Source organism: Falco naumanni, chromosome Z (genome assembly GCF_017639655.2).
Source record: "Falco naumanni isolate bFalNau1 chromosome Z, bFalNau1.pat, whole genome shotgun sequence".
In the NCBI taxonomy this organism is placed as follows: Eukaryota; Metazoa; Chordata; class Aves; order Falconiformes; family Falconidae; genus Falco; species Falco naumanni.
The window spans coordinates 51,743,397-51,765,010 of record NC_054080.1 but is presented as its reverse complement, the minus strand read 5'-3'; the positions used below and the strand labels follow the sequence as shown (position 1 = coordinate 51,765,010).

The 21,614-nt window shown below is 40.6% G+C and overlaps 1 protein-coding gene across 10 annotated transcripts in view; it reads right to left on the bottom strand.

The window, feature by feature from the left end:
- Positions 1-21,614, bottom strand: part of NFIB (nuclear factor I B) — a 274,440-nt gene that overhangs the window by 157,858 nt on the left and 94,968 nt on the right. For 7 of the 10 annotated variants that reach the window (XM_040580935.1, XM_040580926.1, XM_040580928.1 and 4 more), the window contains exon 2: positions 14,192-14,723. In XM_040580935.1, the coding sequence (XP_040436869.1) occupies positions 14,192-14,723 (532 nt within the window). Of the gene's footprint in view, positions 1-14,191; positions 14,724-20,860; positions 21,201-21,614 lie in introns of those variants that run through there. The other 3 variants (XM_040580929.1, XM_040580930.1, XM_040580934.1) reach the window with 2 other exon arrangements.

The window sequence follows — 21,614 nt, the reverse complement described above, 5'->3', positions numbered from 1 at the left end:
ATAACTAAGAGAAGTTCACATGAGCCTGCTATCGTTACTCCAATGGGCTTATTTTTCCAGAGTAGGTTCATGTCATCCTGTAGGGAACCCACAGGAGCAGTGTACATAAAACCATATAAATGAAGTTTTGCTGCTTTCAGGACCCATGTGAGCTTGCTCAGACCTCACCATGATGTCTTCATGTATCACTGCATTATACCATGTAGGCAAACTTCAGCAGAATCAAATTTAAAAATTTAGAGCTTTTTTGCAGCTTATATGCAATTTAAAAATTCAGAGCTTTTTTGCAGCTTATATGCAATTTGTAGATTAATCATTAAATTCTGTTCTGCATGTTTTGACACGTCTTTCCAGGGCATTACAAAGAAAGCCAGGGACTTCATAAATACATTTTCTATAATAAAACTGTTGCTAATTGCTGCTCCCCAAAACACGACCCATAACTGTTATTATTCAGTGGTCATATGTACATGATCTAATATTGCTGGTTTAGAGTGTCTCTTCTGAACTGTGTCTGTTGGTCTCGGGCACAGGGTGCTTCTCAATGGCAGGAGAAGTGTCATGAGCACAGGGAAGACAGAACATCTTGTTATACCGTAATATGAAATTAAGAAAATGTCTATGTATAGCCCTCTCTGTAGGTTCCTCACCAGATGGAATATGGAGTTCTGTGTTAATGCTCATCCCACTGTGAAACGTGTCAGCAAGCCTAAGTTGCCATTAATATGGCTTGAATTCTGACAAGGTCAAACTGGCTGGACTATATTTAAAACCACTTTTATCTTACTGCAATAGGATAATGTGTTCTAAGACTATGTACTACAGGAACATAAGACTCTTCTGATGATTTAACCTAGGCTCAGAAGCTAATGCTCTGCACTATGCTTCAAGTTAATTACTGCTGAACAATGCAGGAGAACAGCACAGGACTCCAGCACAGCACCAAGCGAATTAGCATGCCCTTCTGATCAAAGAAAACTAAGCAGGCTACATTCAGGAAAGCAATTATGAAATTGCAAAAGTCTGAGAGAAAGTTCAGGTAATTTTAGTTGCTCACTATTTTTTAATTCAAAGCTCAGAAAAGGAGCCAATTTGACTCCTGCATCAATATCGCTGGACCCTGAGGTTACAAAGGACGTCAAGGCATCACCTGAACCACCACTCTCCTGGACAATCTGATCAAGTTTAAGGTGTCTCATTTTGGTAGATGCTTCCTAAATCCTGTCCTTGATAAAAATAGCACATTCTCCTCTCCCAGTCTATGCTACCCTCATCATTGGAAAGTTACTGGGTTTTCCCTTGAACACAATCTTTCCTGATGAAATGTTAAGCCTTTACTTCTTGTTCTACCTACAGGAAAGGCTAATCAGAAATCTAGAAAGCTTCTGGATACCGCCAAATAATTCACACTTACTTTTCTCATGTGCAGCACCCAAAACTAGACAGCACTGAACACCATTACAGTGCAGTCCTTTCAGTTGGATGCAATTAGGGGTGTGTGAGTCCTTCTAACGATTGTTGCAACTTCATTCTAGACCTTTGTTCACACCACTGAATGATCAATATAATTATTTGACTCTGCAATGATCCTAGTCCTAAACCTGAAACACATCTTTGAATGCACATGCTTTACATCACACAAATGTTGGAGGACAAACAACAGATTAATTGCTGGCCCTAATGCTGTGTTTGTGAGTGCTAAGAAGTCATTCCAAATGTTCCAAAAAGGATTAATGCAGTATAACAAGTCTATTTAATTACTGAAAGACCAGTGATCCTCATTCTACTATAAGCAGCTTTTCCTTTATTTGGAGGCTGTAAATAGAACAGAAATCATTACAGGGCAACTATAATTCCTGTCCCAGAATATTTGAGTTATAGCAGCAATATAGTGAAAAAAATATGTGAAAGCACAGGGAGGTCTACATATACACACTGCATTAGTGTATGACAATGCAAGATTAGGCACGTTTTAAAATGTACCAGCACTCCTCACTATAGTTAAAATGCAGGAAAAATTCCTACGCTCTATGTAACAACGTGATACCTGTTTCCTTAACTTAAAAAGAAAAAAAAGAAGGCAACAATTAAGCCAGTTAAAGTAATTACATAGAGCTTTAAAAAAAAAAATTCCCTCAGGTTTAATAAAACCGAAGTCCATGACTCGTACAACATAAACCTTTCTAGATGACTGAACTACAGGCAGTGAACTCACCTACGAATGCATACATGGTAAACTCAGAATTTGATATAGTTTAAATTATGTGTCTGAATCAAGACAGCCCAATCAATTTTCCAATTCTCCTTTCTGCACAAGCTGGTTATTCTTTAACTGGAAGATAAACAATAGAATAACTTTTGATGTTAACCCTTGGTTAGCTGTAAACTGCTCTATTTCGGTATCACCTGGGGAAAGTGCACAGACAGACTTCTTTTCATTTTTATGAATTCACGTCACTTCCCACCCTGAGAAGTAGACACAGTAATTCTGTAGGTGTTGATGGTACAGCTGGCTCACCACCAACCCTGAAATATCATCATAAAGGAAGGAATGAAAAAAGCAATGACTTCAGGAGCAAAAGCAGATGGCACGCTGTGTCCAAAACGCACAAGTTACTGATTACGTATTTAGGAGAGTTTCGGTACAATCAGCAGGGGCTTCAGGCAAACGCAGGCCCTTCAAGCCAAGACTCCGGACTAACCCGTTACAAACCACCGTCCTCCCCTCGGCTGCCTCACAAAACAGACCGGCCCAAGTCTGGGAGATGAAACAGGGTGACCCGCATACTCCAGAAACAAGCACGGTTACATGAGCTTGGGTTTCACTTCACACACCAGCCCACACTCCTGACCGTCCATCTTCCTCCCATGCTGGTGTGCTCTGGTCTGAGCTACCAGCCCACTTGACCTGAAAACCTAGGCTCAGAGTGGGGAGAGGGATGGGGAACCACACTGACACCGAAGGCCACCCCTGCAGGCACTGCAGGTGCCTCCCCTGTGGCAGGCCAGCTGGCTGCACTTACATAAACTGCCCATGACAATGGTTTCTTTCCCCTTTCTGTCTCAAGCATTTTTCCCCCTCACTGCCCTGGGGCAAGAAAACTCTGTGGGGTCCCTGGCCGCAGCGCAGCCTGCCCCATGCTGTGGGCCAGCCCTGCCCACAGCTCCTGCAGACTGCAGCATAGGTGACCCCAGGAGCCCCCCAACCACAGACCAGGTCTCCCATGGCGGGCTGAGGCCACAGCCGTGTTCCTTGCCAAGGCCCTCTCCCACGGAGCAGTACCACCGCAGGGCTTGCAGCGGAAGAACGCTTTGTGCCAGCCCTCCCTGCTTAGGCAAGTTGCTTTTGTCCGGGCATGAGAAAACCCGCTAAGACATTTCTTCACAACGCAGAGCCCACTTGAGGGCTGGGCACCGGTGCATGGGTTTTACTTGCAGTGAAATACAGGAAGGGCTATGGCTATAACTCTTCAGCCAGTGTGTATCTCGGTATTTCTGCCTCGCTGAGATGGTGCTCAAACAAGCGGTGCTCTGCCTCTTCCCCCTGGGACCAGAGGCAACCTGCCTGCAGTCACCTGGGGAGCCATGGCAGTGCTGGGGACCGGGATAAGGATTTTGAGGTCCTTGCATCTAAACACTGAGTCATACTTTACACTGTCATCACAGTGATAAGCGTTCAAGCTCCTTGCGTCAGCATCCCCACCCTCTTCCTTCAGAGGAACTACATAACCGCAATTAAAAATCACACCTAGATTGTGGAGTTTCACGCTGAAAGAAAAGGTTTGGTCATTTGCAAGTGCATGAGAATGCTGCATGTACACATACAACCTGATTATTTTTTTCTTTTTCAAAAAACAATCGATGAGTCAACAGGGAAAACAGGTGGCCTGCGGAAACATAAACCTGGTCATATGCTGCAAAAGTCAGCACGTAGTGCTGTGAAAGAAAATGTTTTAAGTGAGGTCAATCTGATTGAACAAATCTACTCAGGTGAGCAAAGTTTTCAGGCTAAGGTCTTAAATTAAGAACATACCAGTTATCTGATGACCACTGGATTACAGATTTATTTGTTTTATAATGGTACTAGTACCAGCATATGAGCTTCCTTCACACAGCAAGGCTGTATCATGCCATTGGTTTTTCAACAGATCCAGTCACTGATTTCAAAAGGCACTGATTTCCTAAAACCACAGCACAAGGCAGCAGATGATTAGACATAATACCCACCTCAAAAAACTAAACTGTCCTAACAATCAAATTGTAGGTAATTACAGGAAGCACAAAGCCTATCTCAAGAAGCCAACATTAGCGTCAGGGACACTGATTGTAGGCAGTCTGTTGGGATATGGGGCCAATAACTCCCAACCCCCCACCTCCTAGCCCCTGAGAGTAATTCTTAAGGACAAGCCGGTTCCCCTAGAAACAAAGTGTTTCACAAATCTAAAAAAAAAAACTAAAAAAAAAAAAAAAAAGGCAAAAGACAAAGACTGTTCTTTCTCCCCTTTCAACATGTTTAAGTACTGCATCAAGCATGGTATGTGAAGTCCTTTGCTTTAGAGACTGCGGTTGCTCTTGAGTACAATCTGATTCTTAAAGAAAATGATGGTTTAGTACTGAAGAAATCAAATAGCCAGTTACAATACTGACACGACATTCTCCTCCATTTCTTGTCAAGAAATTATTTTGATCAGTCTTGTTTCCTAAAGATCGAGGTGGTGTGCATACACATTACATTTAATCACAAAACATTTTTAAAGCAGAACCTTCTTCCCAGCATATCTCACCCAAACAATGCTCACAGTGAAATGGGACCATCTAAGCCTGACGGGTTTTGCCCTTGATAAACTTAGCAAACCCACACACCCTAACAGAAGATAAATGCACTGCAGCCTGAGAGAGGATCAGGATTCCCTCCAGCCCCTAGAAATCTCCCACCACTTCCACTCTTCCACTATGAAATGTCAATTTGTCCCCATCGCTGTCAGCAGACAAAAGGTGGTGACACCAGGAGCACATGCAAGGGAGTACACAGCCGCTCCAGAGGGACACCATGAAACCCACTGGGGTATAAATTTGGGGCTGAGATCTTGTCAGATCTTACCACAAAGAACCAGAGGAAGTGGCATGGCTGCTGAACGATGGAGAGGTCAAGCTGCTCGCAGCCATTTCATGACCCAGACAAGTCAAGGTCAAGAGATTCAGGTAGCAACGTGGCCTGGGCATGAGTTACAGCACAAATGAATTGTTTTAACAAATCGGCTTTGGTCAATTAAACCTAACAAGACATGTTGCATCACATAGCAGGGTTCTTGACACTGAGGCCAGGAGCTGAGGCCAGCCTCGTAAAACACGTCTTTTAACACAGCATAACAAATTTAAGGTAATCCGTCCAGAAACTGCAGATGTCAGAATAATAAAATACAAGTTGTCTTGACTAGGAGATGTTTTCATACTTTTAAATCAGGGACACTGGAGCGTAGTCATCCTTTCAAGATGTCTGGCATCATTTTCAATGGCATTAATCATGCAATGGAAAGCTGATGCTGCAGTAAATATACTCACTATCTCTCAGCCACAAGGCACTTCCGTAATAATCTTCTACGCAAATCCAGCATTTCCTTGTTAGTCGCTTTATCAAAAAACGTGGAAAAAAGGCTTGGCATTTTAGGCCAATGCAACTCACAAGCAAAAAATACATACTCCGTTCATATTTTAATTATATTTAATTTATAAAGACATGGAGTTTGTAATTACTGGATTCTTATGTGTGCACATTTCATTGCTTCTATTTTAAAGAAAAATGTATGAATCCTATGACATCTTCGCAAAAGATAGCTTCTGAAAGATACAGCAAGATAACTGACTAAAAATTAAAATATGATACTAGATTTAAGATAAATAGTTCATACTGATCTCTCACTTGTTTAAATTCATCCTTTATGAAAATATGTATAGTAATTCAGGTTAATATAACTTGAAACATATAAACAATATGTTCAAGACCTAAATGTTTAAAATTCTCAATTGTCAAATAACTGCAAATAATACAGAATATACTTACTTGTGCACTGCATTTGCATCAAAACGTATCGGAAAACTTGTCCTTTTTTTCTAGTTTCTCAATGGACACACTGAGTTTCTCACACAGGGTTCACTAACTGTTCGTTTTTGTGTTTGGTGTTCGTGTTCACTCTCTAAGGAAGAAAAGGGGAACCGTTTTGTTCAATTTCCATGTGCATTTTTCCAGGGGGGAAATAATTAAAAGTCCATTAAAGCCATAGAGATGCCTTTAGTGAAGGTGCCTTTATGGAAGGACACTGGAAAACAGAAAAGTTTCCCTTCCACTCTGGAGACAGGCAGTTACTGTTACAAAGTGCGAAGTTTCTCCCAGGGAAACGAACACGTAATGGTTGAATGTGCTTCAGCTAAGCTTTTGGACACTTTCTCCATTACTGTATCAGCAACTTCTCCTTATTTTAATTCTATTTCTTAAGTGAAAAACACAGTTTAAAAGGTCCCAAACACCATATGTGGTTAGGAAGAAAGCAATGTTAAAATGCCTTCAACATCTCTGTAATTTAAGTCACCTTTTTGTCTTGAGGAGGGGCATGGGGGCAAGAAAGATGTAGCACAAAGGAGTCATGGGGCATGAAGGCAAAAGCTCCAGTCCTCAAGCTGGTTAAAAACTTCCAAAACACTATTACTGGTAAACACACTTGAGACTATCAGTCCCTCCTCAGACAGAATCCCCCACAAAAGCCAAGTCTGATGTGCCCATCTCCCAACGACTGTGGAAAAAAGTTAGAACAAAAGTCGCACACCAATAATGAGGTTCATAAGAAAAGGCTAAAGAAATATATTTATTTAAAATACAAAAAGTGCAATATACTTCAGAAAAGGAAAGAACCTCCCTGAAAGGAGAGTTTGCAGGGGGGAGAGTGTAAGAAATTAATCTTTCTGTAAATAAAAAGGTGGGGGGAAAAGATTAACAGCTGTGCTAGAAGAATGTTCCCAGCTTCACACACAACTCACTGCTCCCAGACGGTACAATGTACACACCCAAACCAGCTCTCTTTTCTCTTGGACAAAGCTAATAATCTTAAGATTTACTTCCCTTTTACTAGCTTCTGAGCCTTTCAAACCTCTTCTAATCCAGGCTTCACTGCCCTGAGCCAGGTTTTCAGCAACTGCTTCTAGAAGTTCCACCAGAGTTTAAAAAATAAAAATAAATAAAAAAAAAAGGAGACAGAATAAAAACATGAAATCTCACTATGAAACAAATAACACCTTCTTTGACATCTGTCAAACAAACTGGCTAATCACACAGACCTTCTCCCTTTTTCATATTCACTTAGCAGCTAGAAAGTGTTTCCAGATAAGAGATTTATTTCTTCTCCACCCCACAATGGAAGGAGGAATCCTATTCATTCGATAGCCATTTTACTTGATCTTGAGATCATCCGAACTCAATTCATTACAGCAAAGCAATATATACCACCTTGCTGTTCAGACCGGAATGTAATGCTTTAGGAAGCCTCTTGAATTACTGTGCTTGGTACTGTGGTCCACTGCTCCAAGAACTGGAGGTTCGGAGGGCCACCAGTCCTTAAGATGTCTACATTACTATACTAACAGCAGAGAGGAAAAACAGGGAAGGGAAAGCTGGAAAAAAAAGCAGGTTTGACAGCAATTTCATGCAATCAACCTTAAAACCCAACGTGCAGTGGTATTTAGTGTTTAATTATTTTAATGAAGTTTTCACAATTACGATGAATTCAATATGCATGAAAATTAAGAAATTTAAAACATAAATCTCTGCTGTTATTTGAAGTATTTCCTTTATGAATTAGTGGCCTTATTTATAGTTTAAAAGCATTTATTTGTTCCCAGTATTGTTCTTCTGTCTGAAACTACCGTGAGGCAAGAATCTTCTGTTTTCTTTTCTATTCTTTTCTTCACTTTATAGCTTTTTTGCTGTCAATCTAAATGTCATTCATAAATTAACACTGACCTCTAAATTTTAAACTAGTTGCACAGAATTTACTTAACCATAAGCCTCTTCTGTCTTAAACACAATTAATGTCATTTAACCCTGTGAAAATTACTCTCCTTGGTGTGCCAGGTAAGAAAAAACAGAAGCTAAAAGCTCCTTCTAAAATGTTTATGTATTTCATTCCTGACTGCAACAGTAAAACAAAATACAGAAAATTCCCTTTCTTTCTCATGAACCTGTCATATGACCCACAACCCTGTTCTGAGAGAAACTAAAATAAAAAGAAAAAAAAATACACCTTTTTAATTCTGCAGACCTACTGTCCAAATGTCAGCTCACACATACACATTCTGAAAAATGAAAATTGATGGGTGACCTTTTTAAACCTTTTAATGTCTTGCATCTTCATAAACAAATCATCAATTGAAAAATGTTATTACACCTGTATATACACCAGATTAACCTCCATCTCCTAAAGACAAACGTCTTTCCTGCCTGTAATTTTTAGCACCATAGGGATACTCAACAAAGTAGTCAGCCAAAATTTTACATTAGAAGACTAGAAAAGAAATCAATACAGTGTCTTTTTCAGTTGACACTAAAAGTTTTTTAAAATTACATTTTCTGCATGCCTGAATAGACTGGAATTGCTCAAAGTAATTCAGAGTTTTAAAAGGGTTTATTATGCCCTACCAGATGCTTAAACTACAAAAAGCTCTTGTCATACAAGGACAGATAGAATATAAACTCATGCTTCTGCACTGGCCTTCTGATTCAAAATCGAGATTTAGCAGAAGGGATCAACATGCCACATCACTGTGTAAGCAGCAAGCTCCTGGAGAACCTAGATGCCTGTACGTACAGGCAATAATAAGCTCTATTTGCTGTTGTTCCCAGTGTAACTAATAATTTGCTGTGTAAACCCCAACAAATCACCCTGTACCTTGACATATCCTTCTGCAAAACAGGTAAAATGTTCTACTGTATGTTGCCAGGTGAAGTGCTCAGAGGTAGGCAAATCATTAAAGTTAATGGAAGTAGGAACAATCAGCAATTCAACGGATTGATTAATTCTTCTAAGCCCATTATTTTTTTATTAATTGTATGTGGAAGCATCAGTGCACACCAGAAATGCAAACCCTCAGCCAAAATCCATCTGGGTGGTGTGACACTTAGATGTATGACCATTATACGACTTACATAGAAAGGAGACGGCTTAAAACGTAGTTTTGATTGTGATTTTAGGTGGAATTTCTTGTTATCATGTTATCACAGCAAAATAACCCACGTAACTGTATTTATCAGTTTAAAATATGCAAAGCATTATTATGATATTACTGCATCATCCATTTTCTGTACCTACTAAATGAAAACCAAAGTACAGCATGAAAATGACTACACAGAGCCGCTTCAACATTTGAGCTCCCTATAAAAATAAACTCGCAAGACTCAAGCAGCTTAACAAAAGGGTCGAGCCGTCGGTACACCTAGAGTTCACCCTCCCGCTCCAGCAATTCGGACGTATCAACGTTTGGAAAAGAATTACAGTTCCCCCCGGAAGGGCGACGCGTTTGTAACAGCAGGGCAGCGCATACGTGCTGCCTTAAGGGCAGCAGCGATATCCCCGTTCGGGTGAGGGCTGCCAGCCCGCCAGCGTTACGCTGGGCTAAACACGGCTTGGAGCCGGTGCGGTGCGGCACTCCGCACCCGCGCCGTGCGGGGAACGGGCCCGCGCCCCGCCGCCGCCCCGCCGCCGCGGAGCCGTCCTGCGCCCCAGCCCGCCCTGCCCGGGCCGCCCCGGCCGCCCTGCCCGTGCCGCCCCGGCGCGCCCCCCGCTTCGCCTTCTCCTCCTTTCCTTCCTCCCTGCCCGCCGTCACCCACCCCCGCCCCCCAGGAGACGGGACGCAGCCTGGCGGCTCGGGGACTCACGCAGGCCAGGCTTCCTTCTGCGCAGCCCTTTGGGTAGAGCTCCTAATCCTTCTTATTAATTAATGAGATAATAGCAGTTAACCGGAAAGCAATATTAATGCTAACTATCTAGGAAACTTCCAACAAAAATGATTTAGTCTTTTTGCAGATTTCCTGGTAACGGTGTCATGTGGCTGGAACTGCAGTGGCATCTTGATGGTTGACGAAGTTAAAAAAACCGAGAGTGCCTGAACAGTGTCAGACTGAGGACATCTGCAGCTATTTTCTGCCCTCCTTCTTGGATACTTTAAAAGACCCTCCTCTCCCTCAACTTCAGACTTTGTTAACAGCTGGGAATGGGGGCTCCCCCAATTATATCGCTCTAACACATGGACAAAGCAGAGTGTAAACAGTAACAAGGACTGATCGAAGACATGCACTCTGAGAGCCACCTGCATTAAAAACACTGACAAATGTTTACCATTTACATGTATCATTGCTTCAGTCCTTTAAACTCCCAAACCATTTGGTCTGCTATGCTTCATTCAGTATGTGCTGAAATACCTAACATCAAGTTTGCATTTTATTTATGCTGCAAAAAAACAGCAGAGATGATGCAGGGATTAGGGATTCTGCAGATGAGGCACATTGCTGTAGATATTTTATGCTTTAGAAAAAACAGCAATGCAATTTTAAATATTTTTTTTTATTAGCCATTGTAAAAGTAAGTAAAACATCTATCAGAAGAAGGGATTTATATTATCTGAGTTCTGTTGCAGCAAACAAGTACTGCCGCTTTCATTCACTGATTGTCAAAAACTTTCCAATGTGCCCACTGCAATGCGGATGCCAACCAACGAATCAAAGGCATTCAGCAACTAGACAAAGAGGGTCTGATGCCAACCTCGGTGCCACTGGCAACCATTATTGGCATCAAGCACATTGTCTGCCTTTTTTTTCCACTCTCCTGGCACTCAACAAACAAAATGGCGGTTCTTGTAGCAACGGGAACACAGCATAAGCACTGCACTGAATCAAATACCATCAAATGATTTTATGGACTGGGATCCGTTTCATACCAAATGATAGACACTCTCTAATGCCTGACAGGAAAAAAACCTAATAAAAGAATTAAAAAAGGCCAAAAAAAGGCAGTTTTTTCAATAGAAACAACGTACATGACACTTTCAATGTTCGGGCTTTTTCAAAACTCGGGGAGGGGGGGGAAGGGCAGAGGGACAATCAACAAGCAGAACCCCATAGAACTGTGTTATGATTAAGAATTATTTTGATGCTAAACATTGATCACAGTGTGTAGTTCCCATTTTCTTCCTCCATTTCAGTCAAAGGAGCAGCATTACAACCTATGTCAAGACCCTTTTTCTTTTTCTTTTTTTTTTTTAAGATCCTAAAGCACAAGAGGATAGTAGAAAGAGAAGGGGGGGAGATGCTGAATTCTGAGGGAGATGAGCGAAAAGTAGAACCAGATGAAGTTGGTCAATGACAGAACTTCATAGGTTGTTCCTTATTTCTTCTTTCAAGGCAATCATGGAAGTAGAAGCTGGTTTTATTAAGAACTGAAAGGATTATTGACACTTCTAGAACTGGAAATTGTCAATATATTGTAACATTACTCTGCACTGCATTGCGGATGCCAACCAACAAATCACAGGCATCCTAAGCTAAACAAAGAAGGTCTGATGCCAATCCTGGTGCCACTGGCAACCATCACTGGCACTCAAACTACCCTTCCTCCTCTTTTTTCCCCTAATCTTCTTTTTTAAAGCAACAAAAAAACAAACTACTTGGCCCCTTTATTCATTTTATGTGCTAATTCCTTCTTCGTATTTTCTTCAGGGATTTGTTTGTCTCCGCTTAGTTTTTACATGATTCTGTTAGTCCAGTTTATATATTCTAAAAGAGAAATAAAAAGCAAAACAGCATGCGTACAGTGCAGCATTTTGGTTGACTTCTTTCTTATCTTTTGCGAAGCCTGGTGCTCTTAATCAAATGCGTTACAAAGTGCCACAATTAACCTGCTTTCAATAAGGACAGAGAATCAAAGTTTAACAAAACAGAAAAAGAACATAAAAGATAACTTAATATGACTTCTTTAAGAAGAGAGCCAACAGATGTTAACAGAAGATTTACTGTGAAGCAGCAAGACAGGTACAAAATACATGCAGTTTACAATAAACAAAAGACTCTACTACTCTACTAAGGGTGATTTGGTACGTAGAAATTAGCCAGCTTCATCCTCCAGTACATTTTCAAAACAGCATCATGTAATTTGAAAGTTATAATATTACAGCATGCTTATCTTACTTCTTTCTGATTAGGCAATTGTTTTAAGAGAACTCATATTCTCAATCCATTAAAATCAATAAAATCAGCCCTGCCTTGCAATTCCTTCTCCCACTTCAAGTTACTGGCTTCCAACCACTTTAGTCAACAGTATGTAAGAGTACTCTGATCCCAGCTTCTTCGGCTCCAGAACTACTTAAGTTGTTTTGCCTCTCTTTGTAGTTTTGACTTTTAGAGACAGGTATATCCATTAGAATTAATCAGTAAGCTATGTCTTGCAATGAATATATGCATTCAAAATACCGTTTGAATTTTTCTTCACAAATGGAGTTTAAAGGTACAAATTCATCATTAAGTTATTTTGTTTAATGCTCTCAAAGAAATCTTTCTTCCTATGTTACCGGGGAACAGTTTTATCAAGACTCTGCAGCTGCTTAAAGTCGCTGCAAAATATCTAAGTGTTGTCTACTGCTATGGAGAGAAAGATACAAAAAATACAAGCAGGAAACAAACCAAAACTCTAAACGATATTTTTTCATGATGAATAATCAAAAAAATTGAACTCTATGTTCACATGAACACAGTGCTCCTCTTACATGAGTAAATGTTAAAAGACAAATTCACTAAAAACAAAAAAGGTTGTTGTGTATCTGTTCTTTTAAAGAATGAGTACATGTTAAATGAAGACATGTGCGATTTTACTTTTTTGTTAGTAACAAAATCCACTCCATTTGGTTTTCAGTCAAATCCCACAGTTATGCATCAGGCGTCAGATAACAGCCTGCCATCTGCCCTTCTGCAGGCCATTTCTGCCTACCACCAGGCCAAGTTGTGAAATGGCCCACCATCTGCGGCTGGTCAAACTTTCCCTAGTTGAGATCTGCGGCTAAAAAAGAAATGCTTTATCACCGCCAATCGGTCAGCAATACAAAGATGCCTAGAGGATAATATAATCACCAGAAAGAACCAAAATGACCCGTTGCAGGAGGAAAAGCATTTCAGGAGGCTTACTATCAGAGAAAAAAAACTTTACCTACTTACAGCCATTTACAGTTTCAGCGAACCTGCCTATGAATATTGTTATCTGAATATGCATTATGACTGGCAGCTTTTCCCCTGATCTGTGATTAGCAGAAGCCCTGCTTTTATTTTCATTTTGTAAAACTAATTTTAAGAAGCTTCTCCACAGTGTTCCTGCAATTTTCCACACTTCAATTACCTACCAAATAAAAATCAAGTATACAAGTAAGATTATAAAAATACACTTTTCAGGAAAAGTTCTCTCAAAATATTACAACTTGTATCACTGTTTTAAAGCTCAGATAGGAAAGATGAGCTAGAAATGTTAAGTACTGTATGGTATAATTCTGACTACATTTGGTATTTACAAAGCAATGTTTCTGTGCTAGTTTTTTCATGTTTTATTTTATAGACGTGAGAAAGTCTACAATTGCTCCTCAAAGTGATAGTAGGTACATCAATTTAAGGATGAATTCTTGATTACTCATAGCTACAAAGACAACAAAAAATATTTGTAGTATTTATTGTGATTGTGCAATTGCACATACTGCATCTTTTACTAACAGAACTGGGGCAATTAAAATAAAAATAAACCTACCTGAAAAACAAGAAGAATGTTTTCTGAAGTCATAACTGGAAAAACTACAGAATATATTGCCACTTTTTGACCAAAAGAAAAAAGCAACTTCAGTAGAACTGAAGTACTGCCTTGGTATGTCCCACTTTCTCTTGAAAGAGAACAAGGCACATATGTCAGACATACATGTCATTTACATGGGTCTGTAGGAATGTGTGTGTATTTAAGTATGTATGTATACATGCTGATTTACATATGGATATGTACCCACATTACATCTATAGACCACAGAATAATGTTTCACTGGAAGCCAGCCCATAGGGGAAAAAGGGCTACTTGGAATCTGAGTTTGACATACTAACATAGAAACATGACAATCTGCTTCCTACCTTGCTCCTGCACGTAGTATGCCAAAAACAAATCAAGCTCCTTGACTGACACTGTTATGTGATGTGGCTGGACGCAAAGTGCTGGATTTGTGCAATGTGGGGATTTCATGAGCCGCTCTCCATCCGTACTTTCCAAGGGGATGCCTTTGAACAGGATCACCATGACTAGATCCAGACGCCAGACTTTGTCAGCCTGTCGCAGGCAGTCGATTCTCCTAATCTTACCCTTCTGGTCAGGATTGGACAATACACAGCATGGGTGCTTCTTCCCAGTCACCGTGAGCACGAAATCCTCCCGGAACTCTTGGCGAATATCTTTGCGCAGCTTAGCCAGGAGCCTGGATGCCCACTTCTGTTTAATTTCAGGCTTTTCGCTAAGTAGCTCATCCTTGACTGCTCTTTCCTCATCCTTAGACATTCGTTTCTCATGTTTTTTAAAGTACTTGCGTTTTCGAGCCTGAAGGTTGAACCAAGTATAGGCAATTGCACGGACATGTGGAAGAAGTGCCTCAATGAATGGGTGAAATTCATCCTGTGGAAAGAAGTGGAGAGATAAAAAGGAAGAGAAGAAGAAAACTCAAAGTCAGTAAGTTCTCATAATCAAAGCAGTACCAATAAAGGTTTCTGAAAAATCTTAAAAGTGAAATCCAAGTTGAAGAGAATAAACACTTAAAATTTACACAAATCTCTGCATTACACTTCTTATGCAATTACTACAGCTGTCAGGCAGCAGACAAAAAGTGCATAGAGAATTGCATTTTCCCCATATTTCACTCTTTGAAAGAACCATGTGAAGATTTTATTTTGTATGCCTCCCCTCACTTCATCCTGCAACGCTGCAAAGACAACATCAGTTAAAAGAGATACCATCAAGATGTTTTGTTTCTAACATTTAAATATCTGAGTGAACGGCTAATATCAAGAAAAGTACCATTGCACAAAGAGGACACTATACGGTTTTAAAAAATCTGAGCAGAAAGGTTCAGAAGGCTGAGGCGAATGCCACAGTTCATTTCTCTTCTCTGTGGCACAGAAACACAAAGCATATACATGCTCAGTGTAATGCCACACAGTTCCCGCTTTTGGAGCATGCTCTCAGCAAGAGACTGCTGGTGGCACAAAGAGCATGCGCCATTAAACTTGATCCATTTTCTTATCAAACGTCCAACATTCCAGCACTGAAACAGCACCATTCCAGTGGTGGTAACTAGAGAAACCAGTATACAGTAAGGGAAAGTGGGCAAAAGACACAGCGTGTTGTATACAAATCCTGAACAGAAGCTTCTGTACTTTCAGCTCTTTGGGCTTCCCTCCCACCATCCCCAAACTCTGTAAAATAAAAGTTTATGAAGTTGGGAACAAAAATTACATTTACGTTTCCGGCAGCTCCACTGTGGGTTTTGCAGCCCCACAGTGTCAGTTAATTTGTTAACTGATCACATGAGTGTGACAATTATTCTAAACCCCTTAAAAATCAATCTGAGGTGTACAATGAAAAATGGCAACTTGGCACAAACTTTGCATTCTTTGTGTTTCTGCGTGCTGTGGCAGAGTGACATTATAAGCACACCGTTGGTCAAATGCTGCTTTTGTGAAATCCATGCAATTTATTTACAGTTCCAAAATATCCCTTTCTGTCATCTGGCTTCACCTGCAAGTTCTTATCTTCTGCCTAGCAGCGATACCGATTGCATTAAGGAGGTAATGCTTAGTTGTCATCTACAAGTACATCCTATAGCAATTAAATTAATTCATTTTGTCTGCTTGAGGTACCATCCTACACATCCATGTTAGCATCTAAATAGGCCTCTCCTAAAAACTTCGTTTCCTTGAGAAAATCCACTGTTTAAAACAGCCTGATCTTAGTATGATCTGCTTATCAAACATGACTGTATTTTGGTTCGGAAGGGAGACCGTAGGAGAAGTATCTCTTTCTGTGTGCAGGTATATGTAGTTCTAAATACCATGCAGATTGCTCATCATACAGAGTGGCACAGTGCAAACAACCTAAAACTGAACCCTTTGTAACAGTTATATTCAAAAATACAAGTAGCAAACTAATATTTTAACTATGTTGCCAGACAAGGAATGAATTGTGTTTAATCAATAGGCTGATTAACTCCATTAGGTAAAAATGATGAAAGTATAACTGATGGTCTCAATTATACAGAGTTCACACTGCCATTGTAGAAGCTTCAGGTCAATAATTTAGTATTTACATCTTCAAATTTCAAACAAATACCAAAATTTCCTGAATGGTAAAAAACACCGCTAGATCTGGTTACCTCTCTTCCCTAACCATCCTCAAATCAAACAGAAAACAACAGAACAGTTGCAAGCAGTTCACCTATGACCGTGCTGTTACCTTCACAGAAAAAAAGAAAACGGGGCAGGAAAAAAAAAAAAAAAGGAAAAAGAGAAAGAAAAAAAGAGGAGAAGGACAATATAGCAAGATAATTCAGGACATAAATGATTGCATTACAGTATGATACTTGACAAAGAGCCACAAAGGCAATAATTAAACTGATTAGTAGTTTCCAGCAGAGATTTGAACAATCCTGATACTATACTGGCACATAAAACTAGGCCATGGAAAGAGTTAAACCACAATCTGTTCTTTGTGTGGGAAGGCAATACTGATCTCAGTAACCACAGCCCATGATAAGACTTCCCCATTTTCATATGCTTTCCTGATGCCATGCTTTTTCCCCCCTTAATTGTAACTACTAAAGAAAGTTCATTTTTTCTACTACAAAAGTCATCTTAATCAAAGTATTCAAATAAGTTTTTTTAAAGAAATTAACATAGGTGTAAATACTGCCAATGTTAAATCCTTACAATTCATTCTAGACTGAATAAAACAGATTTACAACAGATTTTGAAAATTCTAATAGCTGGGGCTAAAGGTGTGGCGAAGGCAGGGGGCTGGAGAGCTCTAAGACAAATGAATTTTTGCCCCAATACAATGATTTCCCCTACATCTGAACAGACTTCAGCATATGAAACTTAAAATAGCAATAAAAATAATGTGGAAATATTCTATGCTACTAGAATACCGCACACCTAGTTTCCATTTTTAAGAAGAACATCACAAACTATTTTGGAATAGCTAAGCCTATAGGTAATACACACAGTATTACTAATAACAACCTATAGCATTTTACATCTATGAAAATTTTATAGAGAAAAATTCCACTTTTTAAATTTGTCTGTAGTGGTTGAATGTTTCTTTTTCAAAGAGTGAAAAAAACCCACCCATTTTTTAAAACTGTATTCAAGCTTTTTCTTTCATAATATCATTTAGTCTTAAAGATATAAATACATATCAAAGAGTGTGAAGGAGAATACACCAAAGAACATCCTGTTCTAAAGCAATATTATCGGATATGTCTGAGAGATTCACTGTGCATCTGGAGTCCTTTCAAATGAAACATTACTTGACAAGAATAAGTGCCCATAAAAATGATCCTAAATGGAGATTTGCAATTAATCACACACGTTCTCCACTAAATCTCCTAAAAACCCATCTACAGGATTTGATTTTTTCCCCCTTAATATTCATACAGGCAATACTGAATTTATGTATTTTATATATATATATATATATATGGCACTTACCCATGTGCCACAGTTGCTCTTGCAATAAAGTGATTTATAGAGGTAAGGTTTTCAAATGTTACATCAAATGGCTCAGGTGAACCTCTGTGCACTGGCAATTTAAATTAAAATGGAAGCTACTATATAATATCTATGTAGCTTGTAAATAAAGGAAAAAATACCAGTCATCTAATGACAATACATAGGCCAGGTTTTCTTTTTTGAAAAGGTGAGGGGGAAATGCAGTGCCCTTCTCCTACCTTCCACTTTTATAAACTTTTGTATCAATTTATGCAAGTTTGAACTGAGAATTATACAATAAATATAGCAGGTAGAAATCTAGAAATCTTATTCAGAAAACTTGACGTACTAATTTCACGTACTCAATTTTCCTGTGTTGATTTTCTCTGTTCCTAATGAAACAATGTATTATAGGAGGAAAAGAAAATGACAACATGTTCTGAGTTTCCTGGACCACCATAACATAAAAATAAACCACGGCAAAAATATCACAAGAGACCATGCACTTAAAGGCATGTGGTAACCGCATCCTACCATGCCTCAGCAAGAGAGGTAAATGCGGTTTACACTCATTCCCAAATAGGCAGAAAGGTATATGGGAAGGAGAGGAAAGGACCCCCAAAAAACTAAAATGCATCTGTTAAGTCATCTTCGTCCTTGAGTTATTCTGCACCCTCCGAACTTCTATTGAAAGAGTGATGGGTGACATTCAAATTGCCACGGTTTGTCTTAAAGCTGTACTGTGGATTTCAGACTTGTTTCTAAAAGGTGCTTCAGCACTGCCTCGGCACAAAGTGAACTACTGCTTTCACAAGGAGCTCGGCCCAAACAGGTGTTCTGTGTTTAGAACTTTTACTGAAATATTTTCTTCTGGGCGTATGCTACCACTGTCAATGTGCGTTGCAAGAGTCCTGGAGACAGAGAACACGACAGAGAGAACAATTTTGGCAGTACTACTTTAACTCAGTTGCAACTCCAAATAAGATTAATCAATCTTCTGCTTTAAATAAATAAATAAAACAAAGTATAAATTCTCATTGCCAGTTTAGTGTTAATTTTTAATTTATGGAAAAGAAAGATGATTTTTTTAAACACCTTCATCATTCCAAGTAGAGAAAGATTACAAACTAAAATAAATTTGCATCAACTGTGTTCCATGTGTGTATCACTAAGTGGGAACTGTCTCCCCATGGCATGATACAGCATGACTGTAAAATGTTATGGAGAAGTTATCAACGCACAAAAGCCAGGAATCGCTTTCTTGTATTTATGGCTGCAGAAGCACAATGCTGTGTTTTTGTATACACCTGAGTGCGGTATTTTAATGCACTTTTGTAAAGAATGAGGAAATCTATTACATCTGTGAGTCCGAAAAGCAAACATATGGGGAAAAATGTCATTAGAGCAGGAAACAACAAAATTAACTACCCACTGTAATAGAGGTGGTAGTAAAAATTTGCATGTTTCCAATGTAAAAACCGCCTTCTTAAGTTGTGCTTTCAGGTTTATACTCCTGTGCAGAGGTCTTATTGCCTGTCAATAATTTCACAGGATGGACAGCCCACACAGAATTAATTTTACTAATTGCAGATTCCACCATAAGTAATTATTTCTCTGTGTGTACCTGTAAGCACGTTACACAAAACGCTCCCTACAAGCATTCATTTTGCTTTTGAAGAGAAGTATCTCAACAGTACTCTTTTCCAGCTTTGCTCCGCTGCAGCTCACATTTACTTGCTGAAAATACCCATATCTAAGTCAATCACACTTAGATGCCAAACAAAATATAAACAATAAAAAATGTGTCAGCCAAAAAGCTACAGGACTGTATCCAATCACTGAATAAGCCTTATCATTGTTTCCATCTTCATTCACAATTTATGAATACTTCAGTCCTTTTGAATTACAATGCTTTCTAATTGTGGAATAACTTAAATCATATTTATTTATTCGCCGTGCAACTGTTAAGTGCATCGCCGGCCGCTTAATAACAGTAATGCAGGAGACGCTGCTTTCGCACATTTTCTGCTTCCTCAGCTCTGCGTTGCACCAACGTGGAAGCAAGCAGCTACCGCTTGAACAGCCCGGACCGCGTCCCCTAAGACGGGCTTTCACAAAAGCTGCTGAAAACTGTCCCCTGGCTGCGCAGCCCGGCTGTTCGCTCCGACCAGGCTCCGGCGCGCCGGCGCTCGCTTCCCGCTACCTGCGCCCGGCAAGGACGCTCCGGGGCACACGGGGGACTTCCCAAGCCGGCTCCCTGAACCCCTGCGGTCCCCAAAACCGCACTCAGCAGCGGCGGGGACCCCCGCGGGGCTGCCCCCCGGCCCCGGAGGCGGCAGCGCCCTGCTCCCGCCCGCCGTCCCGCTGACAGCCGCCGTCGAGGCTCGGAAAGCGGCTGCAAGTGAGGTTGCAAAAAAACGGCCAGATCTTTCCCCTCGCTCAGGGGGATGCAGGCTCGTCCGCCAGCACTGCAGTTTCGCTGGGAGGGGGGAAATGCCATGCCCTTGCATAACCGAGCAAGAAAATACTGCACAGCGTGGTCATCCCCTCTCGCATCGCCCTCGCCGGTGGCAGGCTACGTATTATTAATTAAGCATAAGACGGGATTACTTCGCACCGGCGAGCGCTCATTTTTTGTCGAAACCAGCACTTTTCCTTTCATCAGACTCTGCCGTAAACTGGCGAGCTGAAAAGAGAGTAAATCGTTTGATCCCAATCAAATCAATACTTCTCAAACCTGCTTTTTAGTGTAATTATGCTCATTTCCATTTTGTTAACCTTTGACTTCTTATGCACCAACAATTAACAGTATTTGTCTGCGGGTGACACTTGAATGGATCTCCCCCAGACAATGGCCTGGTACAGTTTATTCTTTACTGTTCCCTTCTGCGAGAAGAGTTTGGATCTGACAAGCAGTTACAACTGTGCTTTAACCCGTTACAACTACTAGCAATGACTCATTAACTCACATATATATATAAATAAAATTAAAAACCACGTGAAAATAAATGCATACATTACCAAATAAATCAAATAAAAACGCATCTATACCTGAGTGAGACAGATTGGAGAATACATCATGACTTCGGTTTGAGAACACGCTGCCCGGAGAGCCCCTAAGAAAAGCCTCAAAAAGGAATAATTTCATCTATTCATTTTAAAGTCATCTGAGACTCAAGGAAGATGAAATCAATCAGGATGGGGCTCTGCCCTGGATCACCACAACTTCACAACAAACCCCAGTCCTCCTTAAATAGCCAAAGATTCAAGTTCACTCCGTGTGCTAGATTTCCCGGGGTGAAATCCAATCTACACTTTTAACCCTCTTGTAGTCGGCGGCGCAGAAGTCTTGCTTTTGCTGCTGCTGCTGCTGCTGGTGGTTGTTTTGCAGATGAGGGGGGAAGGACTCAAGCGAGGGGGGTGGGGGGGTGGGGGGGTGGGGAGGGGGGGGGCGGGAGGAATTTTTTTTTTTTGCCTTTTTTTTTTTTTTTAAGAAGTTGGTGGCGGTGGGTTATTACGGCATTGTCACCACGCTCTCGAAAGTTCAAGGTTACAGCCCGGAGCGGGGAAGGAAAACCGCGGAGAGTGATGGCAGGCGAAACTTCGCAGGGCAGCGACCATGCGGGCGGGAGCGCGCCGGGGCGGGAGCGCGCGGCGGCGCGGCCTGCGGCTCCTCCGGCGGCCTCTGCCCGCTCCCTCCGCGCGCCCGCGCCCTGCGAGCGGCGGTGAGAGAGTGCTTTCCAGACGCCCACTGCAATAAAAATGATCTCCTGAAAATTCAGGCGATAAATCTACCCCTCGCGCT